Source organism: Muscardinus avellanarius (assembly GCF_963383645.1).
Source record: "Muscardinus avellanarius genome assembly, chromosome: 21".
NCBI lineage: Eukaryota > Metazoa > Chordata > Mammalia > Rodentia > Gliridae > Muscardinus > Muscardinus avellanarius.
In genome coordinates, this window is record NC_137807.1 from 18,165,567 (window position 1) to 18,189,583 (window position 24,017).

General features: G+C 56.0%; 1 protein-coding gene across 2 annotated transcripts in view; it reads right to left on the reverse strand.

Annotated features, from left to right (window-relative positions):
* The window catches only part of EMID1 (EMI domain containing 1), a gene marked incomplete at both ends in the record, with an annotated part of 48,027 nt that overhangs the window by 23,559 nt on the left and 451 nt on the right, over nt 1–24,017 (reverse strand). Inside the window, 6 exons of one of the 2 annotated variants that reach the window (XM_080717740.1) lie at nt 996–1,046; nt 1,307–1,427; nt 3,020–3,081; nt 4,903–4,986; nt 15,993–16,096; nt 16,444–16,557. In XM_080717740.1, the coding sequence (XP_080573866.1) occupies nt 996–1,046; nt 1,307–1,427; nt 3,020–3,081; nt 4,903–4,986; nt 15,993–16,096; nt 16,444–16,557 (536 nt within the window). The remainder of the gene's footprint in view (nt 1–995; nt 1,047–1,306; nt 1,428–3,019; nt 3,082–4,902; nt 4,987–15,992; nt 16,097–16,443; nt 16,558–24,017) is intronic. The other variant, XM_080717741.1, reaches the window with a different exon arrangement.

Genomic DNA, 24,017 nt, shown 5'->3' on the forward strand with positions numbered 1-24,017 from the left:
AGGACTGGGGGTGTATCTCGGAGGTAGAATACCCCTGGGCTCCATCCCCAGTGCCGCAAAACAAATAGAAACAAAACAAAAATAGTGCTGTGGGTATAGTTCAGAGGTAGAGCACCCATGGGCTCCATCTCCAGTCTCCAGTACCACAAAAAAATTACAACTGTGCACCACCATGCCCGGCTGACCTATTTTATTTTATTTTTTATTTTTTATTTTTTTGCAGGTCTGGGAATGGAACCTAGAGGCATTCGACCTCTGAGCTACTCCCTCTGCCCAATTTTTTTTTCTTTATTTTGTAACAGGGTCTCACTGAGTTGCAGAGGGCCTCACTAAGTAGCTGAGGCTGTCTGTGAACCGTGATCCTCCTGTCTCAGCCTCCCGAATGCTGGGATTACAAGCGTGCGCCACCACTCCTGGCCCTATCTTATATTTTATTTGGAAACAGTGTCTCACTAACTTGCTGAGAGCCTCACTAAGTAGCTGAGGCTAGGTTCAAACCCATGGGATCCTCCTGTCTCAGCCTCTCAAGTACTGGGATTACAAGTGTGCGCCACCATGCCCAGCTTACCTTTTCTTTTCTTTTATTTCTTTTTCTTTTTTCCTTTTTTTTTTTTTTGTGGTACTGGGGTTCCTGGAAACCCTTCTACTGCCGGGCTACACTCCCAGACACCTATTTTTTTATATTTTTTTTATCTGGAAACAGGGTCTCCTAAGCCAGCACAGCTGGCTTCGAACCTGCGCGATCCTCCTGTCTCCGCCTCCCAAGTGCGGGGATTACAAGCGTGTGCCACCATGCCCGGCTTACTTTTTCTTTTAAAACAGAGCTTTGCTAAATTGCCAAGCATCTAACTAAGTAGCTGAGGCTGTCCTCCAGCCTGTGATCCTCCTGGCTCAGCCTCCCAAGTACTGGGATTACAGACACACTCCCACACCCAGCCAGGACTGGCTTTGGACCTCTGCCCTGGCTCTGCCATTCCTTCCCGGCCAGCACTTACCTTCTCGAGGCAGCAGCGGGGCCCGCATGCTCTCTCCTGCTCTTGGTAGCCCTGGCATGAGAGGGAAGAAGGGGTCCTTGTTGGGTCAGGAATGAGAGTCATCCAGTGTCCCCCAAACCATCTCTACCCAGGCAGGGGCTACTGAGCCTCCTGGACCCCAGTGCTCGGGAGCCCCTGAGGTCGTCCTGTGGGGTCCATGGCGAGCCCAGAAGAATGAGTCCCGCCAGGGGGTCATAGGCAGCGTGGAGACTGGAGTCAGTCCTGGGCCATGATCCCCACAGGGGAGCATGCTTCCTGCCTGGTCCACTCACCCTCCAGGCCTCCATCTCCAGGGCTGCCCTGTGCAGCTGGGGAGCCCCAGAGTGCAGGAGGGTCCTCATGAATAGCCGGGGTGGGGGGCACAGCCCGCTCTGTGTCGGCCAGCACAGCCACCTGTGGGCAGAAGGACAGGGATGGGCGTGGCCAGGGCTCACCAAGGACAGGCCCTGGGTGGGGAGGGGTAGGAGGCCCCGGGCCAGCAGAGCCCCCGGAGGGGAAGGCTGGGCTCCCGGGGGCTCAGAACTTGGCCGTATTTTTCAGAGCATGCAACCCACAGCCTGCACTGTGGAAGAGTCACTGCATGCCACGCTGAGCCCGAGTTGAGCTGTCCTGGTGCTGGCCACGCAGTTCTGTGCGTGTGTGTGTGTGTGTGTGTGTGTGTGTGTGTGTTGCTCAGAATTGAACTCGGGAGCTGGGCATGGTGGCACACTCTTGTGCTTTCTGAGTTTTGTGTACAGTATGTTCTTAAGAAATAATTGAGTTAGCCGGGCATGGTGGTGCACGCTTATAATCCTAGCATTTGGGAGGCTGAGACAAGAGGATGGAGGTTTGCTGACAGATTCTGCTACTTAGTGAGGCCTTTGCAACTCAGTGAGACCCTGTTTCAGAAAGGAAGGAAGGAAGAAAGGAAGGGAGGGAGGGAGGGAGGATGAATGAATTGCCGGGCATGGTGGAGCATGCACGCTTGTAATCCCAGCATTTGGAGGCTGAGATAGAAGTATCACGGTTTGCAGCCAGCCTCAGTTACTTAGCGAGGCCCTCTGCAACTCAGTGTAAGACCCTGTTTCAAAATAAAAGATCAAAAATAGGACTGGGGGAATAGCTTGGAGACAGAACACCCCTGGGTTCCATCCTCAGACCTGCAAAAAAGAATAAAAAATAGGGCTGGGGGGTATAGCTTGGAGATAGAATGCCCCTGGGTTCCATCCCCAGTACTGCAAAAAATAAAAAATAAATAAGAAGAAAGAAAGTATCAAAAATAGGGCTGGGGGTGGAGGCTGGACGTAGAATGCCCCTGGGTTTCATTCCCAGTACCACCAAAAACAAACAAACAAAACCCACAAGAATAAAAAGCTGGGCTTGGTGGCGCACACTTGTAATCCCACTACTTGGGAGGCTGAGATAAGAGGATCTGGGTTCTCAGCCAGCCTCAGCTGTTTAGTGAGGCCCTCCACAACTTAGAGAGACCCTGTTTCAAAATAAAGAATAAAATATTGGGCTAGAGGTATAGCTCGGAGGTAGAATGCCCCCAGGTTCCATCCTCAGTACCGAAAAAAGAAAAAAAAAAAAAGCCCCTGGGTTCAATCCCCCCAGTTCCTAAAGGGAATTGGACTGGGGCATATCTTGGAGGTGGCCTGCCTCTGCACTCAATCCTCCGGACGAAATCATCATCATTATCATCTTTGTTTCCCATCCTATTTTGTAATTTTTAAAGACTTTTTAATCCCAAAGTTTGAGCTGTGTGGCAGATGTTTGGTTTTGCAGCCAGCAGATGGGGGTCAGTGCAGAGACAGCTGAGGGAGGAGGGGACGGGGTGCGGGCTCTGGGCTGTGCCTGCGCCCATGTGGCTGGCAGCAGAGCGCGCCTCCTGGGGGGCTGGAGGGCTGCGAGGGCAGGCTGGCCGGTGTGAGGGGAGCCCGAGGGTGGCAGAAGGCAGGCTATGACGCAGCCGGCAGGAGGCTGGGCAGGGGGAGCAGCGCACTCACCTTGGCTTCCAGCACCTTCAGCCGCTCCGTCAGCTCCGACACTTTGCTGCAGTTGAAGCAGCCTGCGGGGAGAGAGAAGGCTGGGCTGGCGTCCCAGGTGCCCCCCAGAGCCCTCAGCCCCTGTGCGTGGGGACAGAGGGAGGAGACAGGACACCTGATGCCCCCGCTTTGGGAGCCCAGTGCGGTGAGGGGCTGTCAATCACTGCAGAATGGGGCGGGCCGCACTCCTGGATTTTGAGGCTATGATGTGGACCTGGGTGTTACTCCCCAGAGCAGGGTCTGGGGAGAAGACCCTTTTCCAGAAGTCAGGGTGGGAAATTCTGCTATTTTCTGGGTGGGGCTGGGGCATGGACCGGCCAGCCTTAGGGACCAAGACATCAGTCTGGGCAGGGCTGGCTTATGAGCGCCACCCTCTGGCCCTCCCACAGAACCACAGTCCAGCCCCAGCCACCTCTGGAAGACACCTGTCATTTAGGGCAGTGAGGGCCACTGAGCCTCTCCCAGCTGGTCTCTTGATCCTCAGGGGAACCTGGGCTCCAACAAGCAGCAGCGGGTGTCTTTATTGTTATTTTTGCAGTACTGGGGATGGAACCCAGGGGCATTCAACCTCCAAGCTACACCCACAGCCCTATTTTTATTCTTTATTTTGAAACAGGGTCTCACTCAGTTGCAGAAGGCCTCACTAAGTAGCTGAGACTGTCCTCGAACTGCAATCCTCCTGTCTCAGCCTCCCAAATGCTGGGATGACAAGCATGCGCCACCACACCCCGCAGCAAGATAGCGGCAGAGAGGGTCCAGCCCAGGTGTGGCCTGCTCCTGGTTACGGGACTTAGGACTGGGGAGGGCCTGTGTCTTTGGTTTCCTCTTTTTTTCTTTTTCTTTTTTTTTTTTTTTTTGCTTTTGGGGATTGAACCCAGAGGTACGCTACCGTTGAGCTGCAACTACAGCCCTATTTTTTTTTTTTTTTTTTTTTGGTGGTACTGGGGGTAGAACCCAGAGGCTTTCTACCTCCGGGCTATACTCCCAGACCCATTTTATATTTTTTTGGAAACAGGGTCCCACTAAGTTGCTGAGAGCCTCACTAAGCAGCTGAGGCTGGCTTTGAACCTGTGCGATCCTCCTGTCTCAGCCTCCCAAGCGCGGGGATTACAAATGTGCGCCACCACGCCCGGCTTTACAGCCCTATTTTATTTATTTAATTTTATTTTGGAACTAGGATTGAACCCAGGGGCTATACCTTGAGGTATATACCACGCCCTATTTTATTCTTTAATTTTAAACAGTCTCACTGCGTTGTGGAGGGCTAAGTTGCTGAAGCTGGCGGTTAACCCTGGATCCTCCTGTCTCAGCCTCCCAGGTACTGGGATCACAGGTGTGTCACCACGGCTGGCAGAGCTGTGGGGTTAAAGGAGCTGGCGACAGCCGGGCATGGTGGCGCACGCTTGTAATCCCCGCACTTGGGAGGCGGAGACAGGAGGATCGCGCTGGTTCGGAGCCAGCCTCGCTGGCTTAAGAGACCCTGTTTCCAAATAAAAAAATATAAAATAGATCTGGGAGTGTAGCCCGGAGGTACCACCAAAAAAAAAAAAAAAAAAAAAAAAGGAGCTGGTTTCAGAAAGTGCCTTGCATGATGCAGACACTACGAAAATACAAAAATGGAGGTTAAATTAAAAGAGAAACTGGGGGCTTGTACCTGCATGTGCAAGAATCCAGGGGTCATGGGTCTTGGGGTGCCAAGACCTGGGACAGATTTGTCTTTGGGGGCCCTTCCTCTCCCCTTGAGGCTCTTTGGCCTGGGTAGGGAAGAGGGGATGGTTGCTGTCCTTGACCTTCCAGCGTGGTGCCCCCCATCCCGGACCGCGAGGAGCCGCCCTAGGACCCACCTGAGAAGGCCGCGGGACGGAGCGCCATCCGTCGCAAGGCGCTGCTTGACCACGGGGCGTCCCCGAAGCCAGAGACGCCTGCAACTGAAGGGCGGCAGGATGAGGGCCTGTGCGGCAGCTGCTCCGGCGCCCCAGGGGTCCCCAGCCCTGAGAAGTGCAGCACACAGCACGAAGCCGTGGAGCGCTACGAGCCAGCCACCCGACGGGCTGCTGAGGGCGCTGGCAGTGGGGCGGGGATAGGGCTGGGGCTCCCCCAGGACCCTCGCTGGCCTCACGGGTCAAGAGTTTGGGGTTAATCAGCAAGGTCGCGTCCCCCACCTGCCTGTTTGCCACCTGTAAAGTGGGACACGTGGCCTCTGTCCCTCCCAGGCTGGCGGGAGGGTGGTGAATGTGTACAGAGCGCCCGCTGTGCACACACAGGAACAGGCACACAGTAGGCGCTCAATAAACAGGGCCGTGACTGTCACCCTCCTCTCTCGCCCTGCCCCGCTTGGTGAGAAGAAACAGGCGGGTCCAGGCAGACCCGCCTCTTAAATGGGAACCAGGGGGCTGGCTGTCAGTTCCAGGCCTGGCTGTCAGCACAGCTGGAGGGACAGGCTGGCCAAGCCAGGGGTGGGGACCACAGCTGGAGGGGCTTTGAGCCAGGCAGCAGAGCTCCCTTCGGCCCCTGGGGCCTGCCTTTTAAGGCCACAAAGTGTCATCTGGGGGGTGGGGGGGAGACAAGACCCAAATAAAGCTCAGGCCTGGCAGCTCGACCTGGGCTGCGGGTTGGGGTTGGGGCGCAGAGTGAGAGGCGCAGGGAACTCAAACCAGACTTGGCTCCCTGGCCGGTCCCCAGCGGGGAGCCTGCCAGGCCCCATCCTGGTCCCATTGTGGGGCCTCCTCTGCCCAGCTGCCTCCCCAGCACACCGTCGCCAGGGGCCTGTGATTTGCCCAGGTGCAGGGCAAGTCCACCGCCGTCCGCCAACCTGCAGTGGAGCAGGGGCTAGAGAGAACGGAGAACCACCCCCCCGCTCAGTCCTAAGAGCGGGGTGACAACAGCTGAGTCTTGTTTCGCGCTCCCGGCAAGCTCTGGTACGTGCTAGGCACTTTCTAAATGACAGTCTTGTTATTTCATTTATTTATTTGTGGAACTGGGCACTGAGCCCAGGGGCATTCTACCTTGGAGCTACACCCCCAGCCCTTTTTTATTTTTTACTTTGAAACAGGGCCTGGTTAAGTGCTCAGGATATCACCGAGTTGCTCGTCCTCAAATTTGTGATCCTCCTGTCTCAACCTCCCAAGTGCTGGGACTACAAGCGTGCGCCGCCACGCCCGGGTCCTTCCACATGTTATTGATAGACCAGACACCCAGTCAACTGCCAGTGTCTACCCTGGCTGGAGCACCAGCCCCAGAGAGGCAGGGGCCTTGTCCAGCCTGTGCCAAGAAAGTGCCAGGTACCCAGCTGGATCTCAAGGGCTCCAGTAACACCTGGGTTGATTAAATCAAGAGCTGAAAAATAATTTCAAGCAGGCAAAGGATATGAAGCCTTGCAAATAAGCATCAGTGTTCTCGTGTCCCACGATGGTGTCCCTGAGTTGGTAATTGGTAAACTCGTGGCTAGAAATTCTTCTTTCAACCAGTTTGTCTTGGGGTATTTCTCTGGGAGCCAGAGAGAACTACAAAGACGGACAGAAGCGCCCCTGGGCCAGCAGCGCAGGTGGAGGGGAGCGCAACGTCATTGCAAATTTCAGTTAGAAAAGAATGCGTGGTGGCACACACTTGTAACCCCAGCATTCGGGAGGCTGAGACAGGAGGATCGCGGTTCGCGGACAGCCTCAGCTACTTAGTGAGGCCCTCTGCAACTCAGTGAGACCCTGTTTCAAGATAAAGACTAAAAAATTGGGCAGGGAGTGTAGCTCGGAGGCCAAAAGCCCCTGGATTCCATCCCCAGACCCTCAAAGAAATAAAAATAAAAAAAAAAAATAAAAAATAAAGCCAGGCAGGGTGGCGCACGCTTGTAATCCCCGCGCTTGGGAGGCAGAGACAGGAGGATCCCGCTGGTTCGGAGCCAGCCTCTGTATACACCTGGGCCCCACCAGTTCAAAGGCCTCCTGGAAGCTTCCATCATAGCCTGTCTCCGCCTCTGAGTGCTCTCTGCAGTTCCTCGTCTTGCCCTAACGCAGCCCCCTCCCTTACCCCACGGTGCCAAGCCTGTCTCCTGGGGTCCTCTTGGCGCCCCAATGAGAACACTAAAGCCCACTGAGGGGGTGCCTGCCCTGCCCATGGGGACTGGGCTTCCAGGCCTGCCCTGGACTAGAAATGGGAGCATAAAAGTGTGAGGATCCCAGTGCTCCGCCTCTGAGAGTTTCTGAGCCAGCTGAGGCCCGAGGGGGGCTCCGTCATTCGGATCTGGCCCCCCAGGCCTGCAGGGCTCAGTGAGGCAGCCCAGCCCGGGCCTCCTGTGGGAACTTGCTTTGAGAATGTAAATATTTGCTGAGGGCCGGCTGGTGGCCAGGCCAGGGGTGAGGGTCAGTGCTCCAAGAAGCCCAGCCTGCCCAGCCTCGGCCTCCAGGCTTGTCTGGGTCTGGCCCAGCTCCCTCTTTGGGGCGGGTGAAGTCTCCACTCCGCTCATGCCCCGAACTGGGGCTGTGGTGTGACCAGGGCAGGTCGGGGCCGAGGGAGGGAGGGAGGCCGGGTCCTGGTGGTCAGCTGCCCCAATTAGTGCAGGGGCCAGGCTGGGAGGAGGCGGCGGCCCAGCCTGGGACAGCGGGCGTGGAGGGCGCGGACAGGGCGGGCGGTGCCGGTCAGCTCAGCACCGGGTCTGCAGGGCAGAGTGCGGGTCGCTCCGCACCTGGCCCCTGCTGGACCGCGGAGAAGTGTGGGCTGTGGGAGCTTTGCAAATGTCCCTTCTCTGCTTCTCCGCCATGGAGGGCAGGCTGTGAGGAATGGGGAGGGGACATGCGTGCTAAGAGGGGAGCAGGGGCAGCGCAGGGGTCATGAGGAGGGGCGAGCCCCTGACCCTGACCTATGTTTTTCCTCTCTCTCTCTCTCTCTCTCTCTCTCTCTCTCTCTCTCTCCTCTCTTTCTGTGGTACTGAGAATTGAACCCATGGGCATTCTACCTGAGCTATACCCCTAGCCCATTTAATTTTATTTATTTAGCGGTGTTGGGGATGGAACCCAGGGGCATTCTACCTCCAAGCTACACCCCAAGCCCTATTTATTCTTTCTTTCTTTCTTTCTTTCTTTCTTTCTTTCTTTCTTTCTTTCTTTTTTTTTGTGGTACTGGGGTTCCTGGAAACCCTTCTACCTCTGGGCTACACTCCCAGACCTATTTTATACTTTTTATTTGGAAACAGGGTCTCTTAAGCCAGCGTGGCTGGCTTCAGACCGGCGCGATCCTCCTGTCTCTGCCTCCCAAGTGCAGGAATTACAAGCGTGCGCCACCACGCCCGGCTATTTATTATTTTTTATTTTGAAACAGGGTCTCACTGAGTCTCACTGAGTTTCAAAGAGCCTAAGTAAGCCGGGCGTGGTGACGCACGCTTGTAATCCCCGCGCTTGGGAGGCAGAGACAGGAGGATCGCGCAGGTTTAAAGCCAGCCGCGTGCGCCGGCTTAGGAGACCCTGTTTCTAAGTAAAAATATAAAACAGGTCTGGGAGTGTAGCCCGGAGGTAGAAGGGCTTCCAGGAACCCCAGTACCACCAAAAAAAAAAAAAAAAAAAAAAAAGGTTAAAAAAAGAGCCTAAGTAGTTGAGGCTATCTTTGAACTGCTATCTGCCTGTCTCAGCCTCCTCCCAAATGCTGGGATTGCAAGCGTGCACCACCACGCCCGGCTCTGTTTTTTGTTTTTGAAGCAGGTCTCACTAAGTTACTGAGTCTGGCCTCTAACCCGTGATCTCCCCGTCTCGGCCTCCCAAGCACTGAAATAACAGGCATGTGCCAACACACCCAGCTTCTTTTTTCTTATTTTACTACTGGAGATGGAACCCAGAGGCATTCTATCTCTGAGCTACACCCCTATCTCTATTTTATTTTAAAACAATGTCCCAGCACCTTACTGAGGGTCCTTCCATGGCTGAGACTTGAATCTGCAATCCTGCCTGAGCCTCCCAAGTACTAGGATTGTAGGTACAAGCTATTCTCTGATCTTTCTTTCTTTCTTTCTTTCCTTCTTTCTTTCTATTTTTGTGGTACTGGGGATTGAACACAGGAACACTGTACCTCTGAGCTACACCCCTGGTCCTATTTTTTTTGTGTGTGTGTGTGGTACTGGGGGTGGAACCCAGAGGCTTTCTACCTCCGGGCTATACTCCCAGACCTTTTTTTATATTTTATTTGGAAACAGGGTCTCACTAAGTTGCTGAGAGCCTCACTAAGTAGCTGAGGCTGGCTTCGAACCCATGCGATCCTCCTGTCTCAGCCTCCCAAGCGCGGGGACTATAAGCGTGCGCCACCACGCCCGGCTTCCCCTGGTCCTATTTTTGAAACTGTTATTTGGAAACAGGGTCTTGCCAGGTTGATGACAATCTCTCTATTTGCTAAGGCTATCCTGGAACCTGTGATCCTCCTGTCTCAGGCTCCCAAGGACTGGATTGCAGGTGTGCACCAACACATGCGCCTGGAGCTTTTTTTTTATTTCTGGCACTGGGGATGGACTCCGGGGTGGCTGTCCTGGCCACTGCCGTCACTGCTGTAGGAGGGCCGGGGCAGGGGATGCCACAGACCTTGGGTCAGAGTCCTGGGGAGAAAGCTGGCCTAGAGCCTACTTGCTGTGTGACCTCATGCGAGGCAGGTCCCCTCTCCAAGCCTCATTTTTACCATCTGGACCATGGAGCTGCCGGGTAAGAGATTTGTCTGCAGGGAGCCCCCAGTGCCAAGGAGACCTGGGAGTGACTGCAGCCGCCCCACCCAGGCCCGGAGAAGGTGGTTGGCAGGCTCCGCCCGGAGGCCATGGCGCCTGCTCTGGCCTAAGAGGCACACTCTGCCCCTGGCCCTTCCTCACCCATTGTTTCCAGTGAGCCCCATTGTTTCCATGAGCAGGCAGCCAGGTGAGATCCCGGCCAAGTCCCTCCCAGCCACACAGCCCCTCTGCCAGGGCGGGGGGCGGGGCATGGCCAGCGGGGCCTCACTCCTGCCTCTCCTGTGCCCAGTGAGTCGGCTGGTCTATGTGTGTGTGTGTGTGTGTGTGTGTGTGTGAGGGGTGGGGGTACTGGGGACTGAACCCTGGAGCATTCTGCATCTGAGCTACACCTCCAACCCTAGTGAATATTTTTTATTTTGAAAAGGATTCTTGCTAAGTTGCTGGGACTGGCCTCAAACCTGCAACCCTCTTGTCTCCACATCTCAAGTCCTGAGATTACAGGTATACAGGCGTGCACTACTATGCCTGGCTACGTAGAATCCCCCCCCCCCCTTTTTGTGGTACTGGGGATGGAACTCAGGGGCATTCTTTCTCTGAGCAACATCCCCAGCCCTGTTTTATATCTTTCTTTCTTCCTTCCTTTCTTTCTTTCTTTCTTTCTTTCTTTCTTTCTTTCTTTCTTTCTTTCTTTCTTTCTTTCTTTCTTTCTGTTAAGCCCAGGGACATTCTACCTCTACACTACACCCTCAGCCTGATTTTATTTTATTATTATTATTGAGGAGGTAAAATAGGAAGTAGGCAGATAGGGAAGAGGCCTTGGTAGAAAAAACATAACTTCCAAGGCTTCTAAAAGAGACCAGCTCTTCTAAGGTTCAGAGATAAGAAGACCAAAGCTTCACAAAACCATCTGTTTACTAATCAACAAACCCAGGAGACATCACTGGAGCAAGTCTGACACTCCTACTAAAAGGAGACCCTTCAAAGGACATGCAAATACCCTATGCAAATTCTGAGAGCTGCTTCCCAGAATCCCAAACTCCAAGCAATAGAGGACAGGCAGACATATATAAACCCCTAGACCAGCCACCAGGACAGTTACCCACTCTGGGAACCCCTCCCTGTTGGGGAGCTTCTCTCTCTCTTGCAGGTCGCGTTTGAGAGAAGGTGGAGTGCAATTGAAGGCACTTGGCCTGGGATACACTTGGGTAGTGACCTGAAGGCAGCTACTGGACACCAGAGCCCCGAAAGCCCTTAGGGGTGTTCTGCCACTTTCCCTATTCCTTTCTGGCAACTGAAGGCATTCCGCTGGGGCTACCCTCAAGTATTGTCCTGAAGGCAGCTGCTGGATTTCAGAGTTCCGACAGCCCCGGCCACTTTTCCCTATTCCCTGCTGCCTCCAATAAACTCCCCTTCCCGCAGTCTGCGGGTGTCATTCCTTTTTTGTGTGTGTGTGATGCTAGGGGTGGAACCCAGAAGCTTTCTACCTCCGGGCTACACTCCCAGATCTATTTTATACTTTATTTGGAAACAGGGTCTCACTAAGTTGCTGAGAGCCTCACTAAGTAGCTGAGGCTGGCTTCGAACCTGTGTGATCCTCCTGACTCAGCCTCCCAAGCATGGGGATTACAATGTGCGCCACCACGCCCGGCTTGCAGGTGTCATTCTTCACTGACCGTAGACAAGAACCCAGTAAGGAAACGCCAAGTTTCTTCTCAACAAACTCCCTTTGATCTTAAGGAAACACCGTGTTTCTTCTCAAGAAACCCCGTTTCATTATTATTATTATTATTTTCCGGTACTGGGGATGGATCTCAGGGGCATTCTACCTCTGAGCTACACCCCCAGCCCTATTTTTTAGTCTTTTTATTTTTTTTTTAATTTTTATTTAAAATTTTTATTTTTATTTTTGCGGATTTGGGGATGGAACCCAGGGGCATTTGACCTCCGAGCTACACCCCTACCCTATTTTTATTGTTTTTTTTTTTTTAATTTTGAAACAGGGTCTCACTAAGTTGCAGAGTGTCTCACTAAGTAGCTGAAGCTGTCCTCGAACCGCAATCCTCTGGTCTCAGCCTCCCGAATGCTAGGATTACAAGCGTGTGCCACCACGCCCGGCTAGTCTTTTTATTTTTGAAATAGGGTCTCGCTGAGTTGCGAAGGGCCTCACTAAGTAGCTGAGGGTTTCTGTGAAACACGATCCTCCGGTCTCTGCTTCCCGAATGTTGGGATGACAGGCACGCGCCATCATGCCTGGCTTTTATTCTTTAATTTGAACAGGGTCTCACTGAGTTTGCAGAGGGCCTCACTAAGTAGCTGAGGCTGGCCGCGAACTGTTATCCTCGTCTCTGCCTCCCAAATGCTGGGATTACAAGTGTGTGCCACCACGCCTGACTCCCTATTTTATTTTTATTTCAAAACAGGGTCTCTCTAGGTTGATGAGAGTCTCACTAGCTGCTGAGGCTGGCCTCGAACCTGCGAGGTTTCAGCCTCCCACGTCCTGGGATTACAGGTGTGCGCCACCATGCCTGGCTGCCTAGGGCTTCTTTCCACCCCAACCTCTCGGGTCATCAAGCGCGTCAAGCGAGCCCGTCCTCACGTGCTGGCTCTGCGTGAACGAAGCCATTCTTCAGATGAGAAAACCAGGGCCAAATGCGGCGTACAGTCCTCCGCCGGAGCCTGCCAGCCTCGAATCCCGAGGCTTGGGGCCTGTTTGTTGAGCCACTGACTGAGAAGACTGAGAAGAGGGGCCCCGGATGCCGGAGGCAGGGCTGTCTGCTGGGTCGCCACAGAATTCCCAGCACAGAGGTCAGAGGGGAAGAGGAGGCCATCTAGGGAGCACCCACTCGGGTCAGGCACACCTGCGTACTTCTCAACCCTGGGTGACTTACGGATGAGGCCCAGGTTCAGAGAGATAAAGTGAGTGGCCTCAAGTCACACAGCCCAGCACACTGACCCAGGCCTGGCTCGGAAGGAAGGGTGTTCCCTTTCTTTTGCGGCTTATCCCTGGCTGCCTGGGGGTGCAGTCCTGTGGGCCCAGGGTCAGGCGGCAGCCATGGGCAGGCCACCAGGCTCACCGGCGCCAGGGGAAACAGCTGGGGGAGTCCGGCCTGAATCAGCTGTGACAGAGGCCTCGCCCTCCATCCCTGGGCCCCGGCAGAGCAGTTTCCAGAACATTCAGGCCTGACCACCTGCTTTCTGGCTTCCCTTTCCTTAGCTGCAGCCTGTGGTGGGAGAGTTCCCGTTCCGTCCCATCGGCCATGACGTGGTGCCCACCACGGGCTCCCAGGCACCCGAGGGGTCTTCCCCGCTTCGTCCCGTCCAGCCCACTTCATTGGCGGGGACACTGAGGCAGCACAGGCCCTCGGCTACGGCAAGTGCACGCGCCCATTAGCCAAGGCGCCCTCCGAGTGGCCAAGGGACGTCACCCGACCCCAGCCCGCAGCCCCCTGCCCGGCTCCTGCGCTCTGACTTGTACCATAACGCACAGGGAGGCCGGTCAGTGGCAGAGCTGACCTGGCCCGTGAGACTCTGGAGAGTCCTCTCCCAGCAGGCCGAAGGCCCTGCTGATGGAGCCAGCAGCCATCAGGGTTGGCTCATCTGGTGCCCCCTGCCCGCCAAGATGAGCAGAGCTCCCAGGGCAGGACTCAGAGAGGGTCCCTGAGCCAGAAGTGGTGGTGCACACTTGTAATTCCACCATTCAGGAGGCTGAGACCTGAGGATCCCAGTTCGTGTACAGCCTCAGCTACTACTTAGTGAGGCCCTCTGCAACTTAGTGAGACCCTGTTTCAAAATAAAGAATAAAGCTGGGCATGGCAGCGCACACTTGTAATCCCCGTGCTTGGGAGGCTGAGACAGGAGGATCACACTGGTTCGAAGCCAGCCTCAGCTACTTAGTGAGGTTCTCAGCAACTTAGTGAGATCCTGTTTCCAAATAAAATATAAAAAATAGTTCTGGGAGTATAGTCCGGAGGTAGAAAGCCTCTGGATTCCACTCCCAGTACCACCAAAAAAAAAAAAAAAAAAAAGAATAAAGCTGGGCGTGATGGTGCACGCTTGTAATCCCGGCTGAGGCCGGAGGGAGGATTGCGGTTCGTGGGCAGCCTCAGCTACTTAGTGAGGCCCTCTGCAACTCAGTGAGACCTAGTTTCAAAATAAAGAATAAAAAATAGGGCAGGGGCTGTAGCTCAGAGGTTGAATGCCTCTGGCTTCCATCCCCAGACCCGCAAAAAATAAAACAAAATAAAATAAAGAATAAAGCCCGGGCGTGGTGGCACACACTTGTAATCCCAGCATTCGGGAAGCTGAGACCAGAGGATCGCAGTTCGCGGACAGCCTCAGCTACTTAGGGAGGCCCTTTGCAACTCAGTGAGACCCTGTTTCAAAATAAAGAATAAAAAATTGGGCAGGAGGTTTAGCTCGGAGGTCAAATGCCTCTGGGTTCCATCTCCAGACCCTCAAAAAAAAAAAAAAAAGAATAAAAAATAGGGCAGGGGGGTGTAGCTCAGAGGTCGAATGCCCCTGGGTTCCATCCCCAGACCTGCCAAAAAAAGAAAGGGCCCCTGCCCCCACCCGCCCTCTGCCCTCGCCCACTCCATGAAGGTGTACTCTTGGGCGGGCCCAGGGCCAAACGGCCTTTGGGGCCCAGGCTGTGGATCTGCTCCCAGCTCCTCTGGCCTCCTTGGCAGCCGCTTCTTCCCATGCGCGGGGAGAGGGCGCTGTTCCCAATCTCCTTGCTGCATCGGGTGTCCTCAGGGCTTTGACACTGATGGCTCCGCTCTCTCCAGCCACCCAGTTCCCTGCCCGGCTCCTCTGGAGACCCCGCCACTGACCCTGCTGGACCAGCTCCCTTTCGTGCCTCTTGGAGAGTTCTGCCCCACCCAGTCCCGGTGACACTCTGGGGCTTTGACTCTGCCTCTCAGGGCCTCAGTCGCCTCATCTGTGAACCGTGTGGTTATAAATCTCTCATGAAGCCCCAATAAAGTGGGCAAGGTGGTGCACCCCTATAATCCCAGTACTTGGTAGGCTAAGACAGGAAGATTGCAGGTTTGAGGCCAGCCTCAGCAACTGAGCAAGATTCTCAGCAATTTAGTGAGACCCTGTTTCCAAATATAAAATAAAAATGGCTGGGCATGGTGGCGCACGCTTGTAATCCCCGCGCTTGGGAGGCGGAGACAGGAGGATCGTGTAGGTTCGAAGCCAGCCTCAGCTGGCTTAAGAGACCCTGTTTCCAAATAAAATATAAAATAGGTCTGGGAGTATAGCCCAGAGGTAGAAGGCCCCTGGTTTCCATCCCCAGTACCACCAAAATAATTAATAAATAAAATAAAATAGGGCTGGGGGTGGCTCTGGATTCTATCCCCAGTATCCCCTCCCCCCCAAAAAAAAAGTAGCAGAACCTGTGAGCGGTGGCCTCCGCTAGCACCAGGCCCCCTAATCCAGAGGCTGTGTTTTTGCACGTCCCTGCTCCTGGAATCAGGATCCCTGAGTCTGTCCGAGGCCCGAGGGAGTGGAGCCATGGAGACAGAGCCCCAGAGCCAAGCGGGAATGTGTTCAGCACCTTCCTGGGCCTTGGGCTTCTCGCTGCAGGGTGGGAAGCATCCCCACCTCCCTGACCCACAGAGCCAACTGAAGTGTCCCTCTGCTTCACGTGGCACCGTGTCCTGTGGAAATGGTGGCTGGGCTTTCCCCAAGCCGCCATGTCTGTGGGAGGCCCATGTCTTACGGGCTTGATCCTTGGGTGGCTATTGGGAGGTGGAGCCTCGTGGGAGGTCTCTAGGTCATTGGGGTGTGCCCTTGAGGGGTAGAAGAGCCCCGCCCCCTCCTTGCTTTTCTTCCCTTCCTGGCCACGAGGAGTGCCCCAGCCATGATGTGATGCTGAGCCATAGGCCCAACTGATCACCGGCCAGAAGCTCCAAACCGTGAGCCCAAGTAGACCTTTTTGCTGTATACGTGGATTATCTCAGTTATTTTTGTTATAGTGATGGAAAGCTGACCAACACACCAAGCACAACTTCAAACGTGACTGGGGCAACACGTGTGAAATCCTCCTATGGGTCCCGAGAGACCCCAAGAGGTGAGGGGTCACGGTAATGGGTCGGCAGGCACCAACAGTGTCCGAGCCACCCTGTCGCCAACAGCGCTGTGAAGCCGGCTCCCGCGCGGCGTCTCCAGACTTAGCAACAGTTACTGCTGCTGCACACCCACCGAGGCCACGCGGTCCACTGGCACGGCCAGGCAGCCTACCTTCCTCGCAGCTCACTCCCGAATGGCCAGGGCAGCACCTCCACTCGCGAGCGGTCACCGTCTTGTACGTCACCTTGTACGTGGGCCTCACCACGGTTCTGTAGCTGAAAGTGTCCAGCGGCCCGGCTCAGACGGGGTCGCCCACGGCCACTTCACTGCCTTGGAGGCCCGGGGGGACAAGCCCAGGGTCCTGTCACCTCCAGACCCCTCTGAGTCTCTCCTCCTGTGGTCTGGGATTTAGCGTCCCAGGAGCCCCTGGACACGGGGCTCTGGGTACCAACTGGACAGCGCCCCCTGCTGGCTGGGATGCTGCCTGACTGGGCTAGTGCTCTTTGCGCCCCGCCACCCGTGGGGGCCAGTGGTGGCCTGCACGCCCCTCCCCGGGCCTTTGCCCGGGCTCTGCTGCCTTCTCCAGGGGAGCCCTGAGCTCCTCTGCTGTGGCCGCACTCACCTGCTCCCCGGGCAGCTCATGGGCCAGGGACAGTTCTGTAGCACGCGCTGAAGGTACGTGCCATTTTGCACGTGGCACGAGATGGTCCGGGTCACCACATAGGAGCACCAGTTCCTGAAAGAGAGCCAGAGAGGAAGCTCGGGTGTGGGCGCAGTGCTGCCCAGGGCTCCAGGAGGATGGGCGAGGAGGCCCGAGGCTCCGGGCGGAGAGAGGCCAGCGCTCTCAGTCCTTTGGGGCTGTTGGTGGCATCTCCGTGCAGCTAGGGGTGAATTCCATGCCCTGGGGGAGCCGTGGGGAGCGAGCCAGCAGCAAGGTGGGAGAGGAGAACCTTCCCCAGAGTTCTCCCTCCTGACCTCTCCTCTCCAACCTCGACCCGCCTGCGCTGCCCTTGCACCTCGCCCCGCACTGTGGGCTGAAGTCTCTTTTTTGTTTTTGGTACTGAAGCCAGAGGCAGTCTACCAGCCCTATTTTTTATTCTTGATTTTGAAAAAGGGTCTCACTGAGTTGCAGAGGGCCTCACTAAGTAGCTGAGGCTGTCCGCGAACCGCGATCCTCCAGGTCTCAGCTGGGATTACAAGCGTGTGCCACCACGCCCGGCTAGCCCTGTTTTATTTTGAAACAGGGTCTCACTGAGTAGCTGAGACTGGCCTTGAACCTGTGATCCTCCTGTCTCAGCCTTCCAAATACTGGGACCACAGGGTGTGCCACCAGGCCTGGCTTCCCTCACTTTCACGGAACTGCGAGTACTCTGTAACCGTGCTTACTTTCCCCATAACTGGTCGGTTCTCGGGTCAGCACGCAGTGCCCTTGGGCTCTGCCCTGGTGTCTGGTTTTCTGCCCTGGGGTCCCATGGCTGTTCAGGCTGTTCTCAGTTTTGTGCCATTCCCAGCGGCGCAGTGGTGAGCACCTGGCCCTGGGGCCACAGGACAGCTGGCCAGGAGCTCCTGCACCTCTGCCGCTTCATGGGCCTGAAGAACTGTCCCTTCTGCCAGCTTGACCACCTGCAGGGTCTCTTCCTCCTGCACGGACTCTAGCATGGCCCAGAGAGATGTAAGGACTTCCCCAGGGTCCCAGAGACCAGCTCCAGGGAGCCCTGGTTCCCACCGAAGGCTTTCTCCTTCCAGTGGGCGTGGTACCTCCATGATGACCCGGACATTCCAGGTGCTCAGCGGCCCTCGGCCCTGCACGGGGTCACGGGCCTGTGGTTTCTGTCTGGGAGGGGAAGGAGGGATGGTTTCGGGTGACCTTTCCCAGCCTGGGCCCCCCACCGTACCACACTTCCCTTTGTGGCTTTGGGCCCAAGGTCAGCAGGTTCCCAGGGGGACCTTCACAGAGCCATGGACCGTGGCTTGCGGAGATGGGAGGAGAGGGGGCTGAGGCCTCTGGGATGGAGTCAGAGGCCAGGCTGGGCCGTCCACATTCCTGGGATCAAATCCGGTTTTCCATGCACTAGCCTGGAGGCATGAGCAACCGTCTTCATCTGAGCCTCAATTTCTCCTCTACAATGGGGGGCACCATTCTGGTTCACTATTGGAGGATGATACACTTTTTTTTTTTAATACTAAGAATTGAACCCAGAGGCATTCTACCTCTAGGTGATACTCCCAGTTCTATTTATTTATTTGTTTGTATGGGAAGTTGAACCCAGAGGCATTCTACCTCTGAGCTACACCAGCTCTATTTTTTATTTTGAAACAAGGTCTCGCTAGGTTGCTGAGAGTCTAACTTGCGGAGGCTGGTCTCCAATCTGCAATCCTCCTGTCTCAGCCTCTGAAATACTAGGATTACAGGTATGTGCCACCATGCCCAGCTTTTAATTTATTTACTTATTTTTGGGAGGGTACTGGGGATTAAACCCAGAGGCATTTTACCTCCAAGTTATACCACCAGTCTGGTTTTATTTCTTATTTGGAAACAGGGTGTCCTGTTTCTGAGATCCTCCTTTCTCAGCCTCCCAGGTACTGGGATCACAGGCATGGACCACCACGCCTGGCTATAAATACTCTCAACCTACACTAAGTGCGATACGACCTCAGGTGGCGTCTGGAGAAGACAGTCCTCTGTGCTTAGAACACTGTGCATCCTGCCGTCGGAGGAGACACGAGGGTGCGTGAGGCGGGCCTGTCCTCTCCCACGCCAGCAGAGGGGGACAGGCTGGCACCTCCAGCCAATCCAACATGACAGGTACCTGTCTGGTCTGCCCGGGGCAGGAGCAAAGGCCTGTGGGTGGGAGGGATCGTCCGCGGGTGTGGGCACCACAGTCCCAAGGGCTGGGCTATGGGGGAAGAAAGGGAGGGACATGACCAGGTGGCCTCTGTGATGCTCCCTCGTTACTTGCGGTGACACACCTGCAGTCCCAGATCCTCAAAAGGCTGGGGCAGAAAGACCACGTAAGTCAGGAGTTCGAGGCCAACCTGGGCAACAGAGCCAGGCGTGGCAGCGCACACCTGTACCCAGTACTTGGGAAGCTGAGGCCAGAGGATGGAAGGTTTCTGGCCATCGCATGATAATGGTGAGTCACTGTTTCAAAATAATAAATAAAAAAAGGCCCAGGGAGCCAGGTGTGGTGGCACACACCTGTAATGTCAGTACTTTGGAGGCTGAGCCGGGAGAATCACAGGTTTGAAACCAGCCTCAGCAACTTAGCGAGGTTGCCAGCAACTTAGCGAGACCGTTTCCAAATAAAAAATAAAATAGGGCCGAGGGTGTAGCTCAAAGGTAGGACACCCCTGGATTCAATCCTCAATTCAATTCAATGCCAAAACACAAAAGAAGACTTCCCACCCTGCAGAGCCTTGGGTCCCTACAGCTGTGGTTTTGAGCTCGATGGGGCTCTGTTTGGAGATGGGACAGAAACACCTTTGGGGACCTGATGTGAATTGCGGCTCCCCCCACCAAGATGCATGAAACCTGGAGTACAATCTCAGGGGCCTGGACACTCGCTGCAGCCTCTGTGGCTTCTCCAGGCTGGTCCAGGGGCAGCCAACAAAGAGGGAAGGGAAACAGGGAGGGAGCAACAGGGCAGAGGTGGAAGCCCAGGACACAGGAGAGGCTCCTAGGCACAGGATGAATCCGCCACACCAGTGCACACACGCACGCACGCACACACAGGCAACCACACGGGCACACTCAAACGCACGCTCACACGGGCAGATGCGCACACAACCAGCACAGCAGTGAGCACACACACGGAAACATTCACAAATGCATGTGCCGTGTGCACATGTGCAGATGCAAGAAACGCATGCTCGTCACACAGGCCGAGGCAAGTCCAGAGGGGCAGGCAGCTGCAGAAATGACCCTCCTCCCCGCAGATGTGTCTGAACTCGTGCCCTCTCCTGCGGACACAGGCAGGCTGAGGCTGTGATCTCTGCGTGTGTCCATACAAGCACGCACGAGACCACGTGCCTCGCCCATGACACACGTGCACACTCGCACACACACCTCTCCCAGTCACAGGCCGGCAAGATGACCTCGCTCTTGCAGATGTCAGTGCAGTGACACGCAGAGCCCTGTGTGTTCACACACGCATGCACACCCCCTTCCCAGTCCCTGGACCAGGCCTGGGAGATGGGTTGTGATAGGCCCAAGCTCCTCGAGGGTCCTGCCCCTCGGTCCATTTCCAGGTGCAGGAGGAGGGAGGCTTTTTGTAAAGAATGGACCTTAACCGGGCGTGGTGGCGCACGCTTGTAATCCCCACGCTTGGGAGGCTGAGACAGGAGGATTGTGCAGGTTCGAAGCCAGCCTCAGCTACTTAGTGAGGCTCTCAGCAACTTAGTGAGACCCTGTTTCCAAATAAAATATAAAATGGGTCTGAGAGTATAGCCCGGAGGTAGAAAGACCCTGGGTTCCACCTCCAGTATCACACACACACAAAAATTAAATAACGGACCTAATGTTGCTAGGGAATCCGGTCCAGCACGGCGCCCCACTGCCCTCCAGGCCCCACCTGCTCCAATCCTCACCTCTGGCTGCCGCACCGCTGCACACTCCTGCTGCCCCTCTCCTGCTTGTGATCTGCGCAACTGGGGGTCGCTCTGTCTGCAAAGCCTTGCCCTTGTCCTGACAAACTCTTATTTGTCCTTTGGTCTCAGCCCAGAAGCCTTCTCATGGTGGCCCTAAGCTTTACTCCCTCCAGCAGGAGTGGGGAAGGGTCTGGCGGGGGCTACGTCAGTGTGGGGGTCAGGCCAAGGATGCTCAGGGATGTTTGCTGAGTGACTAAACGAGAACAGACAGCGGCCCTGAGCAGAGGAACCAGGACCTGAGGTTCCCAGAAATGGGTGTGCAGCCTGACACTCTGCCTCCATCCCTGGCACTCACTCCTTCCCTGGGGTGTGATTAGCAATTAGCTGCCCAGGCTGGGAGGTGAGGTGGGGAGAGGGCAGGCGCTGGGAGGAGATGGCACAGGGTCCCTCCCCCCTGCGTCGTCTGCCCACTCAGCACCTCTGGGGCCCCTAGAAGCTGCTGGGAGGGGAGAAAACAGGCCAGACCAGCTCAGCCTGGCACCGGCCACCCCTCTCCGGTCCCCCCACACCCGCCCTCCACTCTCTGCCACGAGGGGCCGGGGACTTTGTCTCCACAGAGCCCAGGGCTGTGATCCGGAACAGCGATAGGGGCTAATTGCAAGAGGCAGCCAAGCGGGCCTGGGGCCAAGGGCCCTTATGAAAAGGAGAGGGAAGAACGGGAGACGGGCGGGTGGGGTGGGGAGGCAGCCAGGGCCCCACTACCGGGCGGGCGGACTTCCAGTCTTGGCCCAGCCGCTTCCTAAATCGGTGACCTTGGACGAGGCCTGACCCTCTCTGACCTCACCTTGTCCATCTGCAAATGGGAGAGCAGAATGGCCTCCGCCTGCCTGGGGGGTCTCCTACAAAGCCTCACCACGGTGCTTAATCCCTGCTCCTGGCCTGGGATGCCAGGCCAGATGCAGGGCCCACCCCTTAGCAGCTGGGGCCCAGGGGCTCCCCTGGGGCTGAGGATTCCAGCACATGTGGGCACAGAGCTGGGCCCAGAGCCCCTGGGAGGAGCTGGGGCCGGTGCTCCTGTTGGGGTTCTGTGTTCTCCCTGGTCCTAGGATTTACCCTAAGGAAGCCAGGACTGCTGGGCTACAGCCTGGACCAGGACACTGCTGACGATGGCTTGGAGTCGAGAGCCATCAGACACAGGGCTGAGATGAACAGTTCTTTTTTGTTTGTTTGTTTTTTGTTTTGGTGGCACTGAGGGTGGAACCCAGGGGTTTTTCTGCCTCCAGGCTATACTCCCAGACCTAGTTAATACTTTATTTTGAAACAGGGTCTCACTAAGTTGCTGAGAGCCTCACTCAGTAGCTGAGGCTGGCTTGGAACCTGCGCGATCCTCCTGTCTCAGCCTTCCAAGCGCTGGGATTACAAGCGTGAGCCACCTCGCCCAGCTGAGATGAACAGTTCCAAGAAAGTGGGGCTCAGGCCAGGTGTGGAGGCACATGCCTATGATCCCAGTACTTGGGAGGCTGAGTCAGGAGGAGTGCAAGTTAGAGGCCAGCCTTAATGCTCTAGCGAGACCCTCGGCAACTTAGCGAGGTTCTGTTTCAGAATAAAAAATAAAATGGGAGCCCCATGCCGTGGCGTGGTGGCTCACACTTGTAATCCCAGCATCTGGGAGGCTAAGACAGGAGGAGGATCTCAGTTCAGGGACAGCCTCAGCTACTTAGTGAGGTCCTTTGCAACTCAGTGAGACACTGTTTCAAAATAAAGAATAAAAAAATAGGGCTGGGGGTGTAGCTCAGAGGTAGAATGGCCCTGGGCTCAAACTCTAGTAACACTCACACACACACACACACACACACACAAATAAATGAAAGATAAATGGGGGGTCAGGCTAGGAAAGACCTCAGAAGAACAAGCATCAGCTCTACAGGGGCCTGGGAGGCTGGCAGGGGCATCCACAGGTCAAGGTAGCTCTGCACAGCCCCTGGGCACCCTAGTTCCCAGGTCTCAAAGTCTCACCAAATTCCTGGGAATGGAGGCGGCCCCCATTCCCTGACCCCCTCCCCAGGCACAAAGCCTCTTTTCTGCCTTTGGCCCCTCAGCTGCCAAGGGGTGCCCGGGGCGCCTGGCTGGGGGTGGAGGGAGGGCTGATGGGAAGAGACTTCCCTCTGCGGTCTCCAGCGGCTGGGACGGGGCCAAAGGGGAGGGCCTGGCAGCCAGGGATCAAGGAGTCCTCGGCTCCAGGTCTCTTCCCTTCGCTGTGGCGGTGGCCGGAGCGCAAGGCCTGCACCGATTCCACGCAGGACTGGCCACTTCCCAAACAGGCCCCCCAAGCCGGAGATGAGAAAAAGACAAGAACTGAGACTCGAGCCATGACTGTCTCGCAGCAAACGGGTGACGGAGTCTGGAGCAAATCCCTGTCTGTGCAGAGCCCCGAACTCCTATCCGTGACCCGCGAACTCTCCCAGCCTCCCAAGCAGGCAGCTCTCTGCCTCTCTGTTGTCCAGAAAGAGACACTGGCTTTGCAAAGAGGCCCACCAGGTCTTGGATGCTTCTCTTCCTCCACTCCAGGCTCCTATCTGTAAAACGGCAGCAAGAGGGCTTTTGTGATGCTTCGGCCACTGGGCCTTTTGCAAAAAGATGGGGTGACGACGCCGGCCATCATCACCCCATCTGACCATCCTGTTCCCAGCCCAGGACACTCTGCGGGCCGAGGAGCGCAGGCTGGTAAGCCCTGCCTTGGCCTGGCAGGAGGCGGTCCAGGCTCTGACCTCCCTGGACGTCACCCTGGGCTTGGGAGCTCCTCATCTCTGCCATCTGAACACCCGGCCTGCCAGGGGCTCACACTGCGCCTGCCCCCGGAGCAGCCGGGAAGAGCTGGGCGGGGGCAATAGAGACAGGCAAAGTGCCCTATCTAGCCAGCCGTGCTCGGCACGCAGTAGGTGGTGGCTGCCACAGGTTCATCCCATCTCAGATAACTGCCCTTCTGGACTCCGAATGCCTTGGCAACTCTTGTCCCCCGGGCCTGTCCATGTCCCCTACTTCTGCTAGCCCAGCGGGGGCAGGCTGGCCCCTGACCACGGGCAAAGGGGAATTTCTGAAAAGAATTAAAGAATCGAGGCCGGAGGGGGCGGGGGCTGGGCCGGCCTCTGAATGGGATGAAAAGGCTGGAGAGGGTGGCCAGTCCTCCACATTGTCTGCCTTGGACAACAGGGGCTGGCCTAGAGAGGGGCCCGGGCAGGACCCACAGACAGGTCAGCTTCACACACTGGCACTAGGCCAGAAAGAGAGGTGTGCACCCCAGTTCCGGGAGCCTGGATTATGCTGTTCTCTGGCCTCAGTCTGGGCATCTGTTGGATGGGACAGTCTCCCCTTCAGTTTTTGCAGGATTAACGATGATGCCCTGTATAAAGGGTCCCCGAGGGGCAGGTACTGAACACTCTCCAAAGGCTGCAGAGGGAATGTTCTGGCTGCCAGAGGAGCAGCAGGAAGACCAAGTGCTCTGTCCAAAATGCCAGGTCCGGGGGGAGCCTCTGACCCTGACCCACTGGGGAGGCTCCACCCCAGTCCTTCCTCTAAGGGAAATAAATAGCTGGGCTACTAAAAAAAAAA